The following is a 22,799-nucleotide window of genomic DNA, read 5'->3' as shown; positions in this document are numbered from 1 at the left end:
ACTATGTCAAAAACTGTCATGTGGCTTTTAAAATGTAGTTTAAACGTTGAAAATTTGGTAAATTAAGTTTTGACAGTTGTAAAAGCTGAAATTGTAAAATACACGTTACGTGACGTTGATAATGCATTTTTGAGCTTGCAACAATGTCAAAGCTAGTTGACACCTGTCACGTGGCTTTTAAAATGTAGTTTAAACGTTGAAAATTTGGTAAATTAAGTTAAGACAGTTCAAAAAGCTGAAATTGTAAAATACACGTTTTGTTGTGACGTTGATAATGCATTTTTGAGCTTGCAACAATGTCAAAGCCAGTTGACATCTGTCAAAAACTGTCACGTGGCTTTTAAAATGTAGTTTAAACGTTGAATATTTGGTAAATTAAGTTAAGACAGTTGTAAAAGCTGAAATTGTAAAATACACGTTACGTGACGTTGATTGTGCAATTTTATAGCTTGCAACATTGTAAAAGATACTTGAGACCTGTCAAATACGGTCACGTGGCTTCTAAAATGTAGTCTAAACGTTGAAAATTTGGTAAATTAAGTTAAGACAGTTCTAAAAGCTGAAATTGTAAAATACACGTTACGTGACGTTGATTATGCAATTTTATAGCTTGCAACATTGTAAAAGATACTTGAGACCTGTCAAAAACTGTCACGTGGTTTTTAAAATGTAGTTTAAACGTTGATCATTTGGTAAATTAAATTTAGACAGTTGTAAAAGCTGAAATTGTAAAATACACGTTACGTGACGTTGATAATGCAATTTTGAGCTTGCAAAACCAGCCAGTTCAAATCTGTCAAAAATAGTCACGTGGTCTTAAAAATGTAGTTTAAACTTTGAAAAATTGGTAAATTATTATAATAATTTATAATGAATATGGTTTCAACTCAATATCATGCAAGAAAAATTTTACCATGATAATTACATGTGCTTATGCTGTTCTGTTGAATTTTCAGTCAATTTTGTTATATTGATACACTGTATTGTCTACTGCAATAACCTTAAAAATACCTCATTAAAAAGGGACATCAGAGGTTGTCAAAATTGTCAAATATCTTACTAAGACGTCATAATTTTAAGTGACAATTAACCGAGAATTAACCCAATATTATGGTATTATGCAACCGCCAAAATTCATCTTTGGTTAACCAATTAACCATTATCAACTTTTTTATACGACCCTATACCTTCTTCTAGCAGAATTAGAAAATACAAAGTGTGTAACAATTATTATTCTTTGTTAAATTTTAGTTTTTAGTTTTATTAGAATTTTTTTGAATTATTAGTTAATTATGGTGTTTTTTTTTTAAATAAAGTATAGCAGGTATAAGCGGTCAGTTTTGAAGATAGACGCAGGGAACCGAATTTTAATAATAATTGACAACTATAAAATTAGTAATTACAAATCAAACTTAGATGACTCTATTAAAAAACTTGTTGAAATGTTTGTATATTTTGGAAAGTGGAAAAACAGGGCCAAAATACTTTTTCCAGAAGAAGAATTGTTAATTTACAATATCTCAATCATCATATTTAAGCATTTTTTCCGCACATTTTAGAGACACCATGTATACGTACCCTTTAGGGCACCCATGTTATGTTACAACATAATTTTTGCACTTATTTTAAGCCAATAAAGTCCAGTAGTTTTTTTTGCATTTAGTCAATCAAAATAATACTATAAATTCAGTTTAATTGACGTGACTGAGGGAGAAAGATATAAATTAGTTTTAGAATGTTATTTTGTTTGTGTTTATGCTTTATTTTCTTTAGGGGACATATTCTACGGTGGGCAAAGATAGGAACGGCTTCAGGTTGAAGACCAACCTGGAAAAAAAAATATCAATCAGTATTAAGCAAGTATCGGACAACGGACCGCAGCTAGTTATTGAACGATGTTTTGGCGTTTTGGTTGCCCCCGGAAGGCATGTTAAACATTCGGACATGAGGCTTCTTGAGCGGGTAATATTTTACTGTCCCCTGTTATATCAGTTGTTAGTTTAATTGTAAATAGGAACAAAACAGTCACGCAAGCGAAAATAATTGCACTATGATTTTGGCCACTTGGGACCCGACCGAACAGAACTTTGAACCGCTCAATGTGGAAACACCAAAGGAGGTTAAGCAGTACATGACAATTGCTATAGATTTGGTTATAAGAGGCATTCAGGAGCCTGTAAGGTAATTTTGTAAACTACTTTGTTTGTTAAGTAGTGTTTCTTCACATCAGTTTGATTAATTTTGAGTTGGTTATTACTGGGATTTTCTGTTTAAGGTTTCTGATTGAAACCCCCGTTCGAATTTTCAATCAAAGCGAGAGGAATTTCTGGTATTTCCAAAGGCGAACTTTGACTCAACAGTTTTACTTAAACCTAAAAGAGGTAAGTTTTAAAATGCATACTTTTGCTCTGAGGGGTTGTGTGATGGCAGTTATAGATTGCAAAATGAAACAATTATACTTAATCACTCACAGTCAAAATATAGGTTGGGTTTGTCATTTTCCTGAAAAATTAAGGAAAATACAGTCCTTATGAGTTCAGTTTAAAAAATCGTTTTCTTGTCATAAAACTGTCAGACCGTTGGAGCAACTTCGATCAAATTTGGAACAAGTACTTGTAATGTTGTGTGTGTAACTGTCTAGTGGCGTAGATACAGAAAGATCATTTTTCCGCCTTATTATATACAAATTACAGTTTATTTTACTTTTCTGGTTCAATTTGAAAAAAATAAGTATCTCTTATGAAATTCTAATTTAAAACTTCGTTTACGAGATAATTGAGTTATTATGTTCAAAAACCCAAGACCAACCCAACCCAACTTAAAAACTGTTTTGAAAACGCTGAAAATTTTCATAGTTTCCAGACAAATTGAAAATTGACTTCGACACCAGTAAATTTACTTTGAAACGGTTAAAATTGACTTGAGAGGCTTAAGAATTGTCTTTGTAATGCCGAGTCCGCATTAAACCGACAAAGGAGAAACAAAACAGAAACTTTATGTTTTTCAACAATTCTGCAACAAAGTTGGAACATTTCAGCAACTTTTTTGTCGCGCCTCTGCTTTGTCGCCTTATTCCCCATTAATTTTGAGTCCCATCGCTTGTCAGTAAACATCAAAGGGTTTCTGTTTTATTTGCTTTATCGGGAACTGTGTCGATTCAGGGCGGACCGAGAAACAAAACTTATAATAATAATAATAATAATAATGGCGTTTATTTAGCATAAAAAAGCTATAAATATCAACATTTACATGGTCAAGCGAATAAAAAACAGGAATTAATGACACTCAAATAAAAACAATATGAACTTAAATCTACAAACAAGAAACAGAAAATTTTAAAATTAGAAATTAACATTACATTAAAAGAATATGTTTTCTTAAAGATTTCCTAAAATCGGTAAGAGTGTTGCAGTTTTTCACATAGTTTAGGCAGCATGTTAAAATCATACAAACCTTTATACAACACAGAATTGTGCATCTGACTAGTTTTACATCTCTCACTCAAAATAAAATCGAAACTGTTTCTCGTGTTGTAACTATGCACATCCCTAAAAAACTTTCTTGCAAGCAGGAAGACTATAAGAGGGTGGAACAAAACTCGAGATGTGGAAGGGCAATGCTGTTGTATAATAGCAATTTAGTAATTGTTGATAACTGACTTCCCACTCGAGCAATGTATCCAAATCCAACCTTTTCCGCAAATTTTCTTGTTATATAATAAGCATGTGCGTAGAATGTTAAACTCTGATCAAAAAATGACACCCAAATATTTTATTTCATTTTCATGGATTATTTTTTGGTTGTTAATAACTATATTCAGACTTTGAAAATTTACAGATTTTAAACTGTGTTTCTTCCCAAACAAACAAAATTTTGACTTTGACGCATTTACACTGAGCCCGTTTTTACAGAGCCAGTCACTATTAACAGTCCTCTCCATCATATCCAATTCACCTCCCGCCATATACAACATTGTGTCGTCAGCAAATAATTCCAATTTACACCCTCTCACCGCCCCCACTATATCGTTAATATACAGAAGAAACAACAACGGTTCTAAGACGGTTCCTTGCGGTACGCCATGTCTAATACATTGCGACTGTGATATGTAATTTTTAAATTTAACCTTCTGGTATCTGTCACACAAATATGATTTGAACCATCTCAGAACCGTGCCGCCGACACCCATGCACATCAGCTTTCTCAGTAGTATCTCCCTTATAACTTATAACCAATATCCTTCCGTGGTTCTGTTATAGAAATAGAATTTCTAAAATTCGTATTTTTCTTCTGTATCGCTGATCCAACTAATTGTAACAAACTTTCAAAATCTTAGCTAGACATTCGTAAATAATTGGTAAAACTAGAACGTATCTTTTCTGATAAACCAACGTCGTCTTCACGGATATTTCTAATCAAATTTTCGACTCCGTGACTCGTTCGTCTGCGCAAAGTGGGTCTCACTCAAAAACGTCTTCTTTTCTTCTTCAAATTTAACAAAATATAATAATTACCAGCCATTAATACGAAATCGTCGTCTTCTTCAGCACGAAAACGGTAACGAAACATGCTACAGTGTGGACTGCAAAGACAAAACTGAAACATGGTATGTTTGTTGCTGTTTTGTTTTTAATAAATGGTCTGCGATGTGGACTTCGAAAATGTTTTGTTGCATAAAAGTTTTAAAAAGGTTTTGTTTTTGTTTTGTTTTGTACGTTTAGTTTTCAGACAAATTGAAAGACTTTAGTCTTGAAAATTGACGTCATAATTTTCAGATAAAGTTGAAAAATTTTCTATGAAAAACTACTTTTTCTAGAATTTTTGACTACAAATTCACATATTTCAAGCATGAAAATTGACTTGGACAGTAAAAAGTGACTCTGAACTGAAAAGTGAGACCAGAAGCTCAAAATTTGCATTTAAAGTAAGTTTTCATAATTTGAAAACACATTTCAATATTTTAGTCAAAATACAAATACAGGATATGTACATTAGATTCATGAAAACTGACTTAAAGACTAACTTTTCAAGTTTTTTACTTTGCTTTTCATTTTCTTAGTATTCTGTACTATTTTTAGGGCTTGAAATCTGCTTTCAGATTGGAACATCGTGTTTCAAGTCTATTTTCACCAATTTTTTGACATAGCAGACTTAAAAGACAGTTTCTGCATTTTTCGTAGGTTTAAAAATGCCTTTTCAAGCTTTGTCACTATTAAATTGACTTCTAGACATTTCAGTGTTAAAAATTCGAGTATTTCTTAAAAATCTCGACTGTTTTCAGCCTGAAAAATCAAGTTTTAAAGCTCTTCATGATCTTCACAAAGTTTTTGACTTATCAGGCTTGAAAGCCAGTTTGTACACTGTGTGTTTGTACATAGTCATTTCAAGCTTCTTCACTATTAAATTGATTTCTACACTCATCGTTGCAAAAAATTGAAGCATTTCTAAGAAATTCGGACGGTTTTTAGTGCTTTAAGACTGAAAAATCGAGTTTAAAACTATTTATAATACTAATAGTTAAGTTTCATATTCTTTACTGAAAAAAGTAAAAAATTTTGGCACTAAATGGTACGATATTAGTCTTAAACACTAATTTTTAGAATTGAATTAGTCCGAAAATTATATTTTAACTAATTTTGGCATGCAGAACACGAATCTGGTGTCCATTTTGCTGTAATTGCCTTCATTTTGTCATTGACCTAGAAATTATGGCATTTTTGCAGTTTTCAGGACATGGCACCCATAAAAAATGACATTTGGACAAATGATACTCCACGTGACATTTCTGCCATTAACCTAAACTAATTAAGGCAGTCGAATATGATTTTCAAAATTCAAAAATTTTCCAAAAAAATTCATGGGGTTACCTCCTTTAAAAATGTCAAAAATCTTGAGTTTTTCAAGGTCAACCGGTGCGTTGTACGCAAAAATCTTATATTTAATAAAAGTTGCATCTCCCTGAGGAGAATACATAATAAAAAATTTCACACAGCTAAGTTAAGCCGTTTTCGAGATATTTAGAAAAATGTCCGAAAAAAAGGTATTTAAGTTTGACTCCCTCTAGCGGCCAAACGAGGCAACTTAGCAGTGCCCGCTCAACGTCACGTGATAGCTCCTTTCATTAGCTACCTACGATCATAGATGTGTTTATACGGAATGTTTCATTTAATCAAGTTATTCGCGATTTTTTGGAAAGATGCACCAAAATTTAGGTAGCTGACAACTTAAAGACAATTAAAAAGCCCTCCAAACAGAATTTTTGACTATTAGAAGACAGAAAGAAGCTCTCCTGAATTTCATTTGACTACTTATGGACAGTAAGAAGTTTCCCACGACTATTTTGACAACCAAACGACTTCTAGAAATCTTCCAGCTGTAGGGTGGCAACCAAAAGACATCTAAAAATCTTCTAATGGTTGCTAGACAAGTTAAAGACAATTAAAAAGCCCTCGAAACAGAATTTTTGGCTATTGAAAGGTAGAAAGAAGCCTTTTGAGTTTCATTTGACTACTTAAGGACTGTAAGAAGCTTCCCACGACTATTTCGACAACCAAAAGACATCTAGAAATCTTCCAGCTCTAGTGTGACAACCAAAAGACCTAAAGATCTTCTAGTGGTAGCTAGATAACTTAAAGACAATTAAAAAGCCCTCCAAACAGAATTTTTGACTATTAGAAGACAGAAAGAAGCTCTCCTGAGTTTCATTTGAGTACTTATGGACAGTAAGAAGTTTCCCACGACTATTTTGACAACCAAACGACTTCTAGAAATCTTCCAGCTCTAGTGTGACAACCAAAAGACCTAAAGATCTTCTAGTGGTAGGTAGACAACTTATTGACAATTGAAAAGCCCTCCAAATAGAATTTTTGACAATTAGAAGACAGAAAGAAGCTCTCCTGAGTTTCATTTGACTACATAAGGGCAGTAAGAAGTTTCTCACGACTATTTTGACAACCAAACGACTTCTAGAAATCTTCCAGCTCTAGGGTGGCAACCAAAAGACATCTAAAAATCTTCTAGTGGTTGCAAGACAACTTAAAGACAATTAAAAAGCCCTCCAAACATAATTTTTGACTATTAGAAGCCAGAAAGAAGCTCTCCTGAGTTTCATTTGACTACTTATGGACAGTAAGAAGTCCCACGACTATTTCGACAACCAAAAGACATATAGAAGTCGTTTTCGAGATATTTAGAAAAATGTCCGAAAAAAAGGTATTCAAGTTTGACGCCCTCTAGCGGCCAAACGAGGTAACTTAGCAGCGCCCGATCAACGTCACGTGATAGCTCCTTTCATTAGCTACCTACGATCATAGATGTGTTTATACGGAATGATTCATTTAATCAAGTTATTCGCGATTTTTTGGAAAGATGCACCAAAATTTAGGTAGCTGACAACTTAAAGACAATTAAAAAGCCCTCCAAACAGAATTTTTGACTATTAGAAGACAGAAAGAAGCTCTCCTGAATTTCATTTGACTACTTATGGACAGTAAGAAGTTTCCCACGACTATTTTGACAACCAAACGACTTCTAGAAATCTTCCAGCTGTAGGGTGGCAACCAAAAGACATCTAAAAATCTTCTAATGGTTGCTAGACAAGTTAAAGACAATTAAAAAGCCCTTGAAACAGAATTTTTGGCTATTGAAAGGTAGAAAGAAGCCTTTTGAGTTTCATTTGACTACTTAAGGACTGTAAGAAGCTTCCCACGACTATTTCGACTACCAAAAGACCTAAAGATCTTCTAGTGGTAGCTAGACAACTTAATGACAGTTAAAAAGCCCTCCAAATAGAATTTTTGACAATTAGAAGACAGAAAGAAGCTCTCCTGAGTTTCATTTCACTACATAAGGGCAGTAAGAAGTTTCCCACCACTATTTTGACAACCAAACGACTTCTAGAAATCTTCCAGCTGGAGGGTAGCAACCAAAAGACATCTAAAAATCTTCTAGTGGTTGCTAGACAACTTAAAGACAATTAAAAAGCCCTCCAAACATAATTTTTGACTATTAGAAGCCAGAAAGAAGCTCTCCTGAGTTTTATTTGACTACTTAAGGACAGTAAGTAGCTTCCCACGACTATTTCGACAACCAAAAGACATCTAGAAGCCGTTTTCGAGATATTTAGAAAAATGTCCGAAAAAAAGGTATTCAAGTTTGACGCCCTCTAGCGGCCAAACGAGGTAACTTAGCAGTGCCCGCTCAACGTCACGTGATAGCTCCTTTCATTAGCTACCTACGATCATAGATGTGTTTATACGGAATGTTTCATTTAATCAAGTTATTCGCGATTTTTTGGAAAAATGCAACAAAATTTTGTCCAAATGAAGGTTTTTCTTAACCTGCTGTACTGACCGCCGCCATATTGGATTTAAAGTTATCAAGGTGGCTATTTTAACCAAATTTAGTATGCAGAACAGGAATCTGGTGTCCGTTTTGCTGTAACTGTCGCCATTTTGACATTTTCAAGACATTGCACCAGTCAAATTTTGATCAAGTTTTAAGTAAATAATGTTATGTGCGGCTGTTGCCTTTACATTTAATTTACATAATGCAGACCAACCGATTGCGTGTGACAAGTCAACTGTCAAGTAATGTTCATAAAACTTTTCATTAATTCGGGTAAAATTAGTTTTTATTGAATTATTGTGTGATTTTTAAAGCAAGCTAAAAGTTGATCTCACTTAAATTAAAATAAAATGCATTATTTTGTCGTTTATAATAAAAAAGAAAGTCAATGATTACTAGACCATGACGGAACGTTGGGCGGCAAATTTAAATCCATCATAATTGCTGGAAAAAAAGTGGCAATGAAAAGATGCATTTAGGTCCCTACGGTGTTGTCAAATATCAGCTTAAATAGCTGTAAGTTATTATTAAAATTTAGTGAATTTTCCTAAACACTACTTTTAATAAGTATTACATACCGCTATTTGTTTTCGGTTGGTTATCTGTGAGAAAATTAAAACTGAAACCGAAAACCACTGCATTAATAAGCATATTGTTAACTCTTCCAAATAATAAAAATAGATTATACGCCCACCATAACCGAAAAAGTTCACTTAAAGTATTTATTATACGCTTATCGTTATCGGTCAACACATGTTCAATGTATTTGTTTGTTATTTATTGTATGGTTTGCCTTTGTAGCCGGGTGTACTACTGAATCGACAGAAGTGTTGTACGTGGGTTTTAAGGTAAATAAGATTGAAGTGTCTGATTTTATCATTAACTTTATCAGAAGTACATTTTGACGCACCCTAGCAGCCAAACGGTTCAACCAACAGTGAGAGAACAACTTAGACTTCTATATCTCTATGATACAAGGTGTTGCAAATGACTGAGTGTATCAAAAAAGTGCCAAAAAGATTGTTAAACTTTGACACCCTCTAGTAACCAAACATTTTAACTTATTGTGCAATGTGGCCATATCGTTGGAAAGCCCCTTTCATTAGCTATCCATAGAAGTAGAAAAGTCTATACGAAGTGTTGCAAATAAGCGAGTTATTCAAGTTTGAATGAACGAGTGCACAATTCCTGTTACTCCTGTTGTTTGGTAAATAGCTCCCTGTTAAAGATACCAACATTTTTCAGGAGAGCAAAAATGTTCTAAATTAAGTGTCGAATCTGGTACCGTAACTTTGCAACCCGTTAAAGCCCTTAAAAGACCCTTAAAGGGCATCAAAATAGCATAACAGGAAAGAGGACTGAACGAGCCTTATTTTAAGTGATTTACGCACCCTGTAACTTAAAAAATGGCGGAGATATTCAATTAAAAAATTCAATTGGCAACTTGGAGAATTTGGGTCAAAGTTCCCAGGCAACTTGTTTTGGTAAAGATGATCAAAACGGTTAAAGATACAAACATTTTACAGGAGAGCAAAAATGTTCTAAATTAAGTGTCGAATCTGGTACCGTGACTTTACAACCCGTTAAAGCCCTTAAAAGACCCTTAAAGGGCATCAAAATAGCATAACACTCTACTTTGGGACACTCTGTATACGTTTGACCAGAACCACCCAAGTGACTAGTATGACAGGAAAGAGGACTGAACGAGCTTTATTTTGAGTGGTGTGTAACTTAAAAAATGGCGGAGATATTCAGTTTTAAAAATTCAAACGTCAACTTTGACAACTTGGATCAAAGTGGGATATATTAATGAGAAATAATTGACCAAACAAGCTACAATGTTTATATTAAAGGATTTGAACTGCAAATACCTACATTTCATAGGAAATGCGTGTATAATTAATAGGCACTATTTATTTTTATTGTAGAGTTTTTCTGGGGATCTCAGCGAAGTAATATACGAAGTACTCAGCATGGAAACCTCAGGAGAATTGGATAGGAGTTTACTGAATCTCAATTTAAACTTGTCTAGTTTAATTCAGTCGCCCAGTATCACGTCCATCGATACACTGACCCCCAAAGAAGAGTATCACTCCGGTCAGTTTATTAATATTCAAATGCCCCTAATATAAACTGATTTTATAACAGACGGAGATGAACCTTTGTTGAGCGGGACTGGTTTAGTATCGAAAGATTGCTCTGAAGATGTTTTAGTTTCTTGGGCCGATCTTCTTGCCAAATGGAAACAAACACGACAGAGACCAAAACAGGTTTGGTGGATTTAAATCCGGCGAAATGATTGTTTATTTTGTTTGATTTTCGTAATTCCAGTTGGCTAGCCTAGTAAAACTTGGAATACCTGAAGCTCTGAGAGGTGAAGTTTGGCAGAGATTAGCTGGTGTGGACGAAAACAGCAATGTCATGGAGCAATACAGAATATTAATTACTAAAGTATTAATTTTGCGTTTAAAATTTATTTTATTTATTATTTTTAAATTACAGGAATCATCCTGCGAGAATGTTATCCAACGAGACATTGCAAGGACGTTTCCCGCTCATGATTTTTTTAAAGAAGCCGGAGGACTTGGTCAGGATTCACTTTACAGGTAAAATCGATTAAAAAACGCTTTAAGTGAATAGAAAATGACATATTTTAGCAGCTAACTCAAATAGTTTAATCTGTAACATTAAAAAATTATAATTTTAGAGTGAGTAAGGCCTACGCAGTGTACGATTCTGAAGTTGGCTACTGCCAGGGTTTGAGTTTTCTGGCTGCAACGCTGTTGCTGCACGTAAGTTTATTTTTCATTAATTTGTTTTTTCTTAAATTCTTCTTTTTATTGTTGAATTATCAAAACAATTTATGTACCGGGTGACCGAAAAATTGGGGGTTAAAAAAAAGTTCTAAAAATAACTACCAGAGAGCGTAACTGCCATTTTAACTTTAAAATGGCATTGTTTATTCCGCATAATTATAATAAGTTTTTTTCACATTTTTAAAGAGAACCAGTCTCTGTACAGGATCGACCAAATGTAAATCAACTTTGATCGTCGCCATTTTGATATCCAATATTTTCATGTATTTTTCCGTGGAATACTTTTCCAAATAATCTTGCAAAAGTCGGGATTATATTTAATCTTCTGTAGCAGTTGGATCCTTTTGATCACCCTTTTTAAATAGGGACACCAGGTGAGCAATCTCCCATCACGTTCTATTACTTTCTATTAGAGCTGGACCTCCAGCTTTGAGCAGCTCCAGGACCTGGAGATCGTCCATTTATCATTTTCGATAAAGCATTGCGGACCTCACTGATGGTAGTGTTTATGTTATCGCCATTGTGTATTTCCTCATTATCCTCCTCTCTCATGTGTTCTAATCTGGTCTCTAATGGCCAGTAATTTCTTATTATGTAATTGTCATTTTTCCATTGGAATTAAACTGTTTTTCTTCAAGTTCTCCAAGCTTCTGTATTGAGCCACCCATTAAATTCTCTATTTAAAGGAATTTTTGCTCCCAGAAATTATTTTTGGCGTTTTTCATTAGTGTTCGTACTTCTCTGTTTTTACTTTGGTACATTTCTTTATTAGTGGGCCTTTTGTTCTTTAACCATTTTTTAAACATTTCATTTTTCTCCTGTATTATTTAGTGTATGTTTTTTGTTATCACGACTATTTTGACAACCAAAAGATTTAAAAACCTTCTAGTGGTAGCTAGACAACTTAAAGACAATTAAAAAGCCTTCCAAATAGAATTTTTGACTATTAGAAGACAGAAAGAAGCTCTCCTGAGTTTCATTTGACTATATAAGGGCAATAAGAAGTTTCCCACGACTATTTTGACAACCAAACGACTTCTAGAAATCTTCCAGCTCTAGTGTGACAACCAAAAGACCTAAAGATCTTCTAGTGGTAGCTAGACAACTTAAAGACAATTAAAAAGCCCTCCAAACAGAATTTTTGACTATTGAAAGGTAGAAAGAAGCCTTTTGAGTTTCATTTGACTACTTATGGACAGTAAGAAGTTTTCCACGACTATTTTGACAACCAAACAACTTCTAGAAATCTTCCAGCTGTAGGGTGGCAACCAAAAGACATCTAAAAATCTTCTAGTGGTAGCTAGACAACTTAAAAACTATTAAAAAGCCCTCCAAATAGAACTTTTTACTATTAGAAGACAGAAAGAAGCTCTCGTGGGTTTTATTTGACTATTTAAGGACTGTAAGAAGCTTCCCACGACTATTTCGACAACCAAAAGACATCTAGAAATCTTCCAGCTCTAGTGTGACAACCAAAAGACCTAAAGATCTTCTAGTGGTAGCTAGACAACTTAATGACAATTGAAAAGCCCTCCAAATAGAATTTTTGACAAGTAGAAGACAGAAGAAAGCTCTCCTGAGTTTCATTTGACTACTTATGGACAGTAAGAAGTTTCCCACGACTATTTTGACAACCCAACGACATCTAGAAATCTTCCAGCTGTAGGGTGGCAACCAAAAGACATCTAAAAATCTTCTAGTGGTTGCTAGACGACTTAAAGACAATTAAAAAGCCCTCCAAACAGAATTTTTGGCTATTGAAAGGTAGAAAGAAGCCTTTTGAGTTTCATTTGACTACTTCGGGACTGTAAAAAGCTTCCCACGACTATTTCGAGAACCAAAAGACATCTAGAGATCTTCCAGCTCTAGTGTGACAACCAAAAGACCTAAAGATCTTCTAGTGGTAGCTAGACAACTTAAAGACAATTAAAAAGCCCTCCAAACAGAATTTTTGACTATTAGAAGACAGAAAGAAGCTCTCCTGAGTTTCATTTAACTACATAAGGGCAGTAAGAAGTTTCTCACGACTATTTTGACAACCAAACGACTTCTAGAAATCTTCCAGCTGAAGGGGGGCAACCAAAAGACATCTAAAAATCTTTTAGTGGTTGCTAGACAACTTAAAGACAGTTAAAAAGCCCTCCAAACAGAATTTTTGGCTATTGAAAGGTAGAAAGAAGCCTTTTGAGTTTCATTTGACTACTTAAGGACTGTACGAAGCTTTCCACGACCACTTCGACAACCAAAAGACATCTAGAAATCTTCCAGCTCTAGTGTGACAACCAAAAGACCTAAAGATCTTCTAGTGGTAGCTAGACAACTTAATGACAATTGAAAAGCCCTCCAAATAGAATTTTTCACAATTAGAAGACAGAAAGATGCTCTCCTGAGTTTCATTTGACTACTTATGGACAGTAAGAAGTTTCCCACGACTATTTTGACAACCCAACGACTTCTAGAAATCTTCCAGCTGTAGGGTGGCAACCAAAAGACATCTAAAAATCTTCTAGTGGTTGCTAGACGACTTAAAGACAATTAAAAAGCCCTCCAAACAGAATTTTTGGCTATTGAAAGGTAGAAAGAAGCCTTTTGAGTTTCATTTGACTACTTCAGGACTGCAAAAAGCTTCCCACAACTATTTCGACAACCAAAAGACATCTAGAAGTCTTCCAGCTCTAGTGTGACAACCAAAAGACCTAAAAATCTTCTAGTGGTAGCTAGACAAATTAAAGACAATTAAAAAGCCCTCCAAATTGAATTTTTGACTATTAGAAGACAGAAAGAAGCTCTCCTGAGTTTCATTTGACTACATAAGGTCAGTAAGAAGTTTCCCACGACTATTTTGACAACCAAACGACTTCTAGAAATCTTCCAGCTGTAGGGAGGCAACCAAAAGACATCTAAAAATCTTCTAGTGGTAGCTAGACAAATTAAAGACAATTAAAAAGCCCCCCAAACAAAATTTTTGGCTATTGAAAGGTAGAAAGAAGCCTTTTGAGTTTCATTTGACTACTTAAGGACTGTAAGAAGCTTTCCACGACTATTTCGACAACCAAAAGACATCTAGAAATATTCTAGCTCTAGTGTGACAACCAAAAGACCTAAAAATCTTCTAGTGGTAGCTAGACAACTTAATGACAATTGAAAAGCCCTCCAAATAGACTTTTTGACAATTAGAAGACAGAAAGAAGCCTTTTGAGTTTCATTTGACTACTTAAGGACTGTAAGAAGTTTCCCAGGACTATTTTGACAACCAAACGACTTCTAGAAACCTTCCAGCTGTAGGGTGACAACCAAAAGACATCTAAAAATCTTCTAGTGGTTGCTAGACAACTTAAAGACAATTAAAAAGCCCTCCAAACAGAATTTTTGTCTATTGAAAGGTAGAAAGAAGCCTTTTGAGTCTCATTTGACTACTTAAGGACTGTAAGAAGCTTCCCACGACTATTTCGACAACCAAACGACTTCTAGAAATCTTCCAGCTCTAGTGTGACAACCAAAAGACCTAAAGATCTTCTAGTGGTAGCTAGACAACTTAAAGACAATTAAAAAGCCTTCCAAATAGAATTTTTGACAATTAGAAGACAGAAAGAAGCTCTCCTGAGTTTCATTTGACTACATAAGGTCAGTAAGAAGTTTCCCACGACTATTTTGACAACCAAACGACTTCTAGAAATCTTCCAGCTGTAGGGTGACAACCAAAAGACCTAAAGATCTTCTAGTGGTAGCTAGACAACTTAATGACAATTGAAAAGCTCTCCAAACATAATTTTTGACAATTAGAAGACAGAAAAATGCTCTCCTGAGTTTCATTTGACTATTTAAGGGCAGTAAGAAGCTTCCCACGACTATTTTGACAACCAAAAGACATCTAGAAATCTTCCAGCTGTAGTGTGACAACCAAAAGATCTGAAAATCTTCTAGTGGTAGCTAGACAACTTAAAAACTATTAAAAAGCCCTCCAAACAGAATTTTTGACTATTAGAAGCCAGAAAGAAGCTCTCCTGAGTTTCATTTGACTACTTAAGGGCAGTAAGAACTTTCCCACGACTATTTCGACAACCAAAAGACATCTAGAAATCTTCCAGCTCTAGTGTGACAACCAAAAGACATCTAAAAATCTTCTTATAATTATAATGAATGCAAAATACCCACAGTCTGTGGTTTAACTTTCTAGAGAGTGTCATATTTGTCTTTAAGTACAGATCGTTCATTTTATTTTAGTTTCTAATCATTTGCGATTTTCCACCAGGAATTCTTACGATAAGTTGCTTTCAGATGCCTGAAGAACAAGCTTTTTGTGTACTCGTCAAATTGATGTACGATTACAAGCTAAGAGATTTCTACAAGCAGGGTTTCGAAAATCTATATCTACGCCTCTACCAATTAAACAGGTATGATGATAATTTTAAATATGTTATTTACTTTCAAACGGCTAAAAGAAGTTAGTTTTTATTCGGTCCAAGTTGCATCGTTTTACGCACAAACGATTTTCAGTCTTTTGTACGCGTAAAAATGTTTTAATACGTCAGTTTTGCTTGAAGATTATTTTAAAGTGAAGTGGTACTTTCTCTTTTCAGGCTGATGGAAGAACAATTAAGTCCTCTTTGGAACCACTTTAAAGAACACCGAATAGAAACACATATGTTTGCTTCCCAGTGGTTTTTAACTCTATTCACTGCCAGATTTCCATTGTATTTTGTTTTTCACATTATTGACGTTTTTCTTTTACAAGGTAAGTTAATGCACGTTGTTTCTTCTACAGGGTGGTCCTTCGAAAACGAACCATGAACGTTTTTAGTAACCTTGAAAATTATTTGGAAAAACTTAATATTTTCGAGCCGGACAAGCATTTTTTATGTAATATACAGGGTAATTCAAATTCGACCCTCACCATTGGGATCATCTCAGAAACCATAAGAGATACGAGAAAGTTTAAATTGGGGCAAAGTTGCGCAATTTAAAGCTCAAGCAAATGCCGTTTTAAAAATTTAGATTTTCCGAGTGCTTCCGAAGATATCCGAAAAAAACTGAAAATTTGCTTTTTTGTTTTTATTTATTTCTAACCTTATTTGAAGAGATATCCCAAAACTAAAAACATCTTTTCATTGCCACTTTTTCCTAGCTATTCGATGATGGATTCAAATTTGCCACACGACGTTTCGTTTTCTGTCAGTCATCATCAACTTTCTTTTTTCTTATGGGCGCCATATTGGATTGTTAGCCCACCAAATAGTATGTTTTATTCTGATTTTACTGATGTATAATAACTTATGATTTGACTCATAAATGACAAAATAATTCAATAAAAACTAATTAATGTAAACTTTTTATGAAATGTCATTATTTGACAGTACTTGTGAACACGATAATTCGGACGATTATTAGAGCAAGTCAAGTTGTTATACATCACTAAAATCAGAATAAAACGTACTATTTGGTGGGCTAAAAATCAATATAGCGCCCCTAAGAAAAAAGAAAGTTGATGATGACTGCCTAAAAACGAAACGTCGTGTGACAAATTTCAATCCATCATCGAATAGCTAGGAAAAAGTGGCAATGAAAAGATTCTTTTAGTTTTGGGATATCTCTTCAAATAAGGTTAGAAATAAATAAAAATAAAAAATCAAATTTTCAGTTTTTTGCGGATATCTTCGGAAGTACTGGGAAAATCAAAATTTTTGAAACAGCATTTGGTTGAGCTTTAACTTGTGCAATTTTGCCCCAATTTAAACTTTCTCGTATCTCTTATGGTTTCTGAGATCACAATGGTGAGGGTCGAATTTGAATTACACTGAATAGGGTGATTCAAGCTGATGGTATATTAGAAGTATATGGAGAACGGCTCAATATTTTTCGTTAAAACTTGGAGTGTGACACTCTTTTTAAATTATTTTGGATTTTGCGGTGTTGCCATATCAGCCAACTATCTCATTTTTGAATTATTCTTTCCTATAACTGTCTTGCACCGTTTCTTGGATATTTCATAAAAATGGTAGATTTGTTCAAACCCTACTCTATACAATAATTAAGTTCTCAAGTCCTGAAAGGTTCGCTGATGTGTCCTTTTGTCTTCAGTTAGACAATACCATATGGTTGAAAAACTTTATAAAGTTTCAACCAGATCGGTTCCTCAGGGATGGAGCAGCACAATTTGGAATGTCTTACTGGTTTTATTTGTTAATTTGTTAAGACGGTTTGGTTCAAAAATTCACCCAGTCTACAGAAGGATACTTAAAAAGCAGACATTTTCAGTATAATTAAAGGAAAGTGTGTTTAATAAATGTGCAAAGTTTCTACAAGATCGGTTCCTCATGAACGGAACAGCACAATTTGGAATGTCTTAGTGTTTTTATTTGTTAATTTGTTGAGATGGTTTTGTTCAAAAATTCACCTTTTCTACAGAAGGACACTTAAAAAGCAGACATTTTCAGTATAATTAAAGGAAAGTGTGTTTAATAAATGTGCAAAGTTTCTACAAGATCGGTTCCTCATGAACGGAGCAGCACAATTTGGAATGTCTTAGTGTTTTTATTTGTTAATTTGTTAAGATGGTTTTGTTCAAAAATTCACCTTTTCTACAGAAGGACACTTAAAAAGCAGACATTTTCAGTATAATTAAAGGAAAGTGTGTTTAATAAATGTGCAAAGTTTCTACAAGATCGGTTCCTCATGAACGGAACAGCACAATTTGGAATGTCTTAGTGTTTTTATTTGTTAATTTGTTAAGATGGTTTTGTTCAAAAATTCACCTTTTCTACAAAAGGACACTTAAAAAGCAGACATTTTCAGTATAATTAACGGAAAGTGTGTTTAAGAAATGTGCAAAGTTTCTACAAGATCGGTTCCTCATGAACGGAGCAGCACAATTTGGAATGTCTTAGTGTTTTTATTTGTTAATTTGTTAAGATGGTTTTGTTCAAAAATTCACCTTTTCTACAGAAGGACACTTAAAAAGCAGACATTTTCAGTATAATTAACGGAAAGTGTGTTTAATAAATGTGCAAAGTTTCTACAAGATCGGTTCCTCATGAACGGAGCAGCACAATTTGGAATGTCTTAGTGTTTTTATTTGTTAATTTGTTAAGATGGTTTTGTTCAAAAATTCACCTTTTCTACAGAAGGACACTTAAAAAGCAGACATTTTCAGTATAATTAACGGAAAGTGTGTTTAATAAATGTGCAAAGTTTCTACAAGATCGGTTCCTCATGAACGGAGCAGCACAATTTGGAATGTCTTAGTGTTTTTATTTGTTAATTTGTTAAGATGGTTTTGTTCAAAAATTCACCTTTTCTACAGAAGGACACTTAAAAAGCAGACATTTTCAGTATAATTAACGGAAAGTGTGTTTAATAAATGTGCAAAGTTTCTACAAGATCGGTTCCTCATGAACGGAGCAGCACAATTTGGAATGTCTTAGTGTTTTTATTTGTTAATTTGTTAAGATGGTTTTGTTCAAAAATTCACCTTTTCTACAGAAGGACACTTAAAAAGCAGACATTTTCAGTATAATTAACGGAAAGTGTGTTTTAAGAAATGTGCAAAGTTTCTACAAGATCGGTTCCTCATGAACGGAGCAGCACAATTTGGAATGTCTTAGTATTTTAATTTGTTAATTTGTTGAGATGGTTTTGTTCAAAAATTCACCCTTTCTACAGAAGGACACTTAAAAAGCAGACATTTTCAGTATAATTAAAGGAAAGTGTGTTTAATAAATGTGCAAAGTTTCTACAAGATCGGTTCCTCATGAACGGAGCAGCACAATTTGGAATGTCTTAGTGTTTTTATTTGTTAATTTGTTAAGATGGTTTTGTTCAAAAATTCACCTTTTCTACAGAAGGACACTTAAAAAGCAGACATTTTCAGTATAATTAAAGGAAAGTGTGTTTAATAAATGTGCAAAGTTTCTACAAGATCGGTTTCTCATGAACGGAGCAGCACAATTTGGAATGTCTTAGTGTTTTTATTTGTTAATTTGTTAAGATGGTTTTGTTCAAAAATTCACCTTTTCTACAGAAGGACACTTAAAAAGCAGACATTTTCAGTATAATTAAAGGAAAGTGTGTTTAATAAATGTGCAAAGTTTCTACAAGATCGGTTCCTCATGAACGGAGCAGCACAATTTGGAATGTCTTAGTGTTTTTATTTGTTAATTTGTTAAGATGGTTTTGTTCAAAAATTCACCCTGTCTACAAAAGGACACTTAAAAAGCAGACATTTTCAGTATAATTAAAGGAAAGTGTGTTTAATAAATGTGCAAAGTTTCTACAAGATCGGTTTCTCATGAACGGAGCAGCACAATTTGGAATGTCTTAGTGTTTTTATTTGTTAATTTGTTAAGACGGTTTGGTTCAAAAATTCACCCTGTCTACAAAAGGACACTTAAAAAGCAGACATTTTTAGTATAATTAAAGGAAAGTGTGTTTAATAAATGTGCAAAGTTTCTACAAGATCGGTTCCTCAGGGACGGAGCAGCACAATTTGGAATGTCTTAGTGTTTTTATTTGTTAATTTGTTGAGATGGTTTTGTTCAAAAATTCACCATTTCTACAGAAGGACACTTAAAAAGCAGACATTTTCAGTATAATTAAAGGAAAGTGTGTTTAATAAATGTGCAAAGTTTCTACAAGATCGGTTCCTCAGGGACGGAGCAGCACAATTTGGAATGTCTTAGTGTTTTAATTTGTTAATTTGTTAAGATAGTTTTGTTCAAAAATTCACCCTTTCTACAGAAGGACACTTAAAAAGCAGACATTTTCAGTATAATTAAAGGAAAGTGGGTTTAAGAAATGTGCAAAGTTTCTACAAGATCGGTTCCTCATGAACGGAGCAGCACATTTTGGAATGTCTTAGTGTTTTAATTTGCTAATTTGTTAAGATGGTTTGGTTCAAAAATTCACCCTGTCTACAGGAGGCCTCTTAGAAAGCTGAAATTTTCTAGATACTTCTAATATAGAATCACCCGGTCTATCAACACTAATACAATTTATTCTGATGATGGCAGGTATTGACACCCTATTTCAAATGGCGTTGGCTCTTTTAACGGAGTGCAAAAGGGATCTCCTACAGTTGGACTTTGAGGGAATTTTAAAATATTTCCGAGTGTCGTTGCCGAAAAAGTGCAGAAGCGAAGAAGCGGCTAAGCAACTTATCAAGCACGCTTGCAGTATTAAAGTGAAGAAACTTAAGAAGTACGAGACGGATTTCTTAACTCTTAAAGGTAATAATTTTTTTTCCAATACTCTTGTGGGTTGAAATTTTTGTTTTGTGGCGGATTGTTCTGCGATGTAGACGTTTAAAATTATTGATGTAGAAAAATTAAAAGATAACTTAGAGCCAGATCAATGAAGTGCTGAAATAGTTAATTACGTACAAAGGGCTGAAAGAAGAAGATTATGCCCGGCGAAGGGTCTTTTTCGGCCCATGGTACGTACAGGGTGATTGGTTACATTTGCTCTTATCCTTATCTCATCAACTATTAACTTTATCGAAAAATGTCAAATATAAAAGTTATAGTCCACGACTTGAAGGTTTTGCAGGATTTACTTTTTAATACGTAGAGTGGATCAAAATTGCTATATGACACAAAGTTATGTTTTTTTAAATGAATACTCCCATCATATTATTTAATATTCTGATTCCGACTATTATTTGCAATATTTTCTATATTTAATGTTGTATACCTAACATCAACACTTTTAAAAATATAATTTTTTTTTAAATTTCGAAAAAAAAAAACGGCAAAATTATGGTAATGTCAAAATTTACACTTAAAATTAACCCCTTTGGAAATTTGAAACAACAAGCTGGCCAGCAAATAGTCCCGACCTAACACCATTGGACACGTTTTAATAACGAGATTAATAATTTTGTTATGTTGCACCCCATCGGTGTGCGTTTGTGGTACAAATTTCAGACCTCTAACCTGAAACCTTCCTGAGATATTGAGCAAAAACTGCAAAAAACTAGAGTCAACTTTGACACCCTCTAGCGGCTAAACGGAACAACTTAGCCGTGCCCGCTCAACGTCACGTGATAGCACCATTTATTAGCTTTCTTTTGTTGTACGGTGGTTTTATACGGGGTGTTTCAAATAAGCGAGTTATGGACGATTTTCTGGAAAAGTGCACGAAAATTTAGTCTAAATTAGGGATTTTTTGAGCCTACTATACTAACGGCTAGCATTTTGGATTTTGCTCAATCAAAGTGACTTTTTTGACAATTGAATATCTATACTAATATTTTACATCAAGTAGGCCTAGAATTTGACGTAGATTCTAAAAATCAAATAAAAAATTATAAGTTTGGTTTGTTGGTCAAATTTGGGATACCCTGTATACTGATGGATTATCTAGGAATAAAGTAGACGCAAATATCTACAAGATTCATATTTGGTAATTTTTGATAAAATAAAAATTAAACAAGTTACAAGAATGTTAAAAACTCAATGAATCACCATGTAAACTACTCCATTGTATTGTCAAATAACTTGGTTATTCTTCTCTCTTATCCTGACAATTATCTTCTTCTTTACGTGCCGTCTCCTTTAAGAAGGTTGGCTATCATCATGGCGATTTTTATCTTTGAAGCTGCGGATCTGAACAAATCAACAGAGCTACTGTTGTACCACTGCCTTAGGTTGTTCAACCAGGAGATGCGTCTTCTTCCTATACTTCTTTTACCCTGTATTTTTCCTTGTATAATAGTTTGCAACAGTGTGTACCTCTCCCCTCTCATCACGTGGCCCAGATATTGCAATTTTCTGATTTTGATTGTGTTGATTATTTCCTTCTCCTTTCCCATTCTTCTCAACACCTCCTTGTTCGTTGTTCTGCTCACCCAGCTTATTCTGAGGATTCTTCGATATGCCCACATCTCGAATGCTTCCAGCCGGTCAGTGTCGCACTTCTTAAGCGTCCAGGCTTCCATTCCATATAATAGTACTGGAAATATGTAGCATTTAAGCATTCTGATTTTAAGATGTAGACTAAGATCTGTTCTGGTTAATGCATTCCTCATTTTATTAAACACTGATCTAGCCCTTCCGATTCTTGATCTTATTTCTTGTGAATAATCATTATTGTCATTTACAATTGTTCCCAAGTACTCGTATTTGCGGACTTTCTCCACTGGCTCCCCTTTGATCCATAATGTTTCTCGCTGTTGCTGGTGTTTTGTGATTGTCATAAATTTAGTCTTTTTGGTGTTCAGTGTGAGCCTCCTTTCTTCGCTGATCTGTACTACTAGATCTATCAGCCTTTGCAGTTCTTCCAGGGTTTCTGCTATTAGTACTGTGTCATCCGCGTATCTGAGGTTGTTTATAACCTTCCCATTAACTTTCACTCCCGTTGTTTTTTGATTTTCCAGTGCTTCTTGTACTATGTCTTCTGAATACAGATTGAAGAGTAATGGTGAGAGCAAGCATCCTTGTCTTACTCCACGTTTTATTTTTATCTCTTCTGAAAGTTCATTTTGCACCGAAACTTTGGCAGTCTGGTTAAAATAGAGATATGTTATTATCCTGATATCATTCCTGTCAATGTTTTTATCTCTCATGAGTTTTATGAGGTGATTATGGCGGACTTTGTCGAAAGCTTTGTTATAATCGAGGAAGGCTACATATGTTGGTTGATTGA

General features: G+C 34.2%; 1 protein-coding gene and 1 long non-coding RNA gene across 8 annotated transcripts in view; one reads left to right on the top strand and one right to left on the bottom strand.

Moving 5' to 3' along the window:
- Nucleotides 1–22,799, top strand: part of GAPcenA (GTPase activating protein and centrosome-associated) — an 81,531-nt gene that overhangs the window by 39,561 nt on the left and 19,171 nt on the right. For all 7 annotated transcript variants that reach the window (XM_081972495.1, XM_081972494.1, XM_081972493.1 and 4 more), the window contains 11 exons: nt 1,774–1,962; nt 2,015–2,181; nt 2,276–2,381; nt 10,275–10,443; nt 10,495–10,616; nt 10,678–10,797; nt 10,849–10,952; nt 11,054–11,138; nt 15,441–15,556; nt 15,743–15,897; nt 20,168–20,383. In XM_081972495.1, the coding sequence (XP_081828621.1) occupies nt 1,774–1,962; nt 2,015–2,181; nt 2,276–2,381; nt 10,275–10,443; nt 10,495–10,616; nt 10,678–10,797; nt 10,849–10,952; nt 11,054–11,138; nt 15,441–15,556; nt 15,743–15,897; nt 20,168–20,383 (1,549 nt within the window). The remainder of the gene's footprint in view (nt 1–1,773; nt 1,963–2,014; nt 2,182–2,275; nt 2,382–10,274; nt 10,444–10,494; nt 10,617–10,677; nt 10,798–10,848; nt 10,953–11,053; nt 11,139–15,440; nt 15,557–15,742; nt 15,898–20,167; nt 20,384–22,799) is intronic.
- LOC145724330 (uncharacterized) overlaps nt 1–22,799 on the bottom strand; it is a 111,200-nt gene that overhangs the window by 80,998 nt on the left and 7,403 nt on the right. The gene's annotated exons all lie outside the window — the stretch shown is intronic.

This window comes from Ips typographus, linkage group LG2, assembly GCF_016097725.1.
Source record: "Ips typographus isolate SLU linkage group LG2, UJ_Ityp_2.0, whole genome shotgun sequence".
Classification (NCBI taxonomy): Eukaryota; Metazoa; Arthropoda; class Insecta; order Coleoptera; family Curculionidae; genus Ips; species Ips typographus.
Note: the sequence above shows the minus strand (reverse complement) of the source record. Positions and strands in the feature narration are given on the sequence as shown.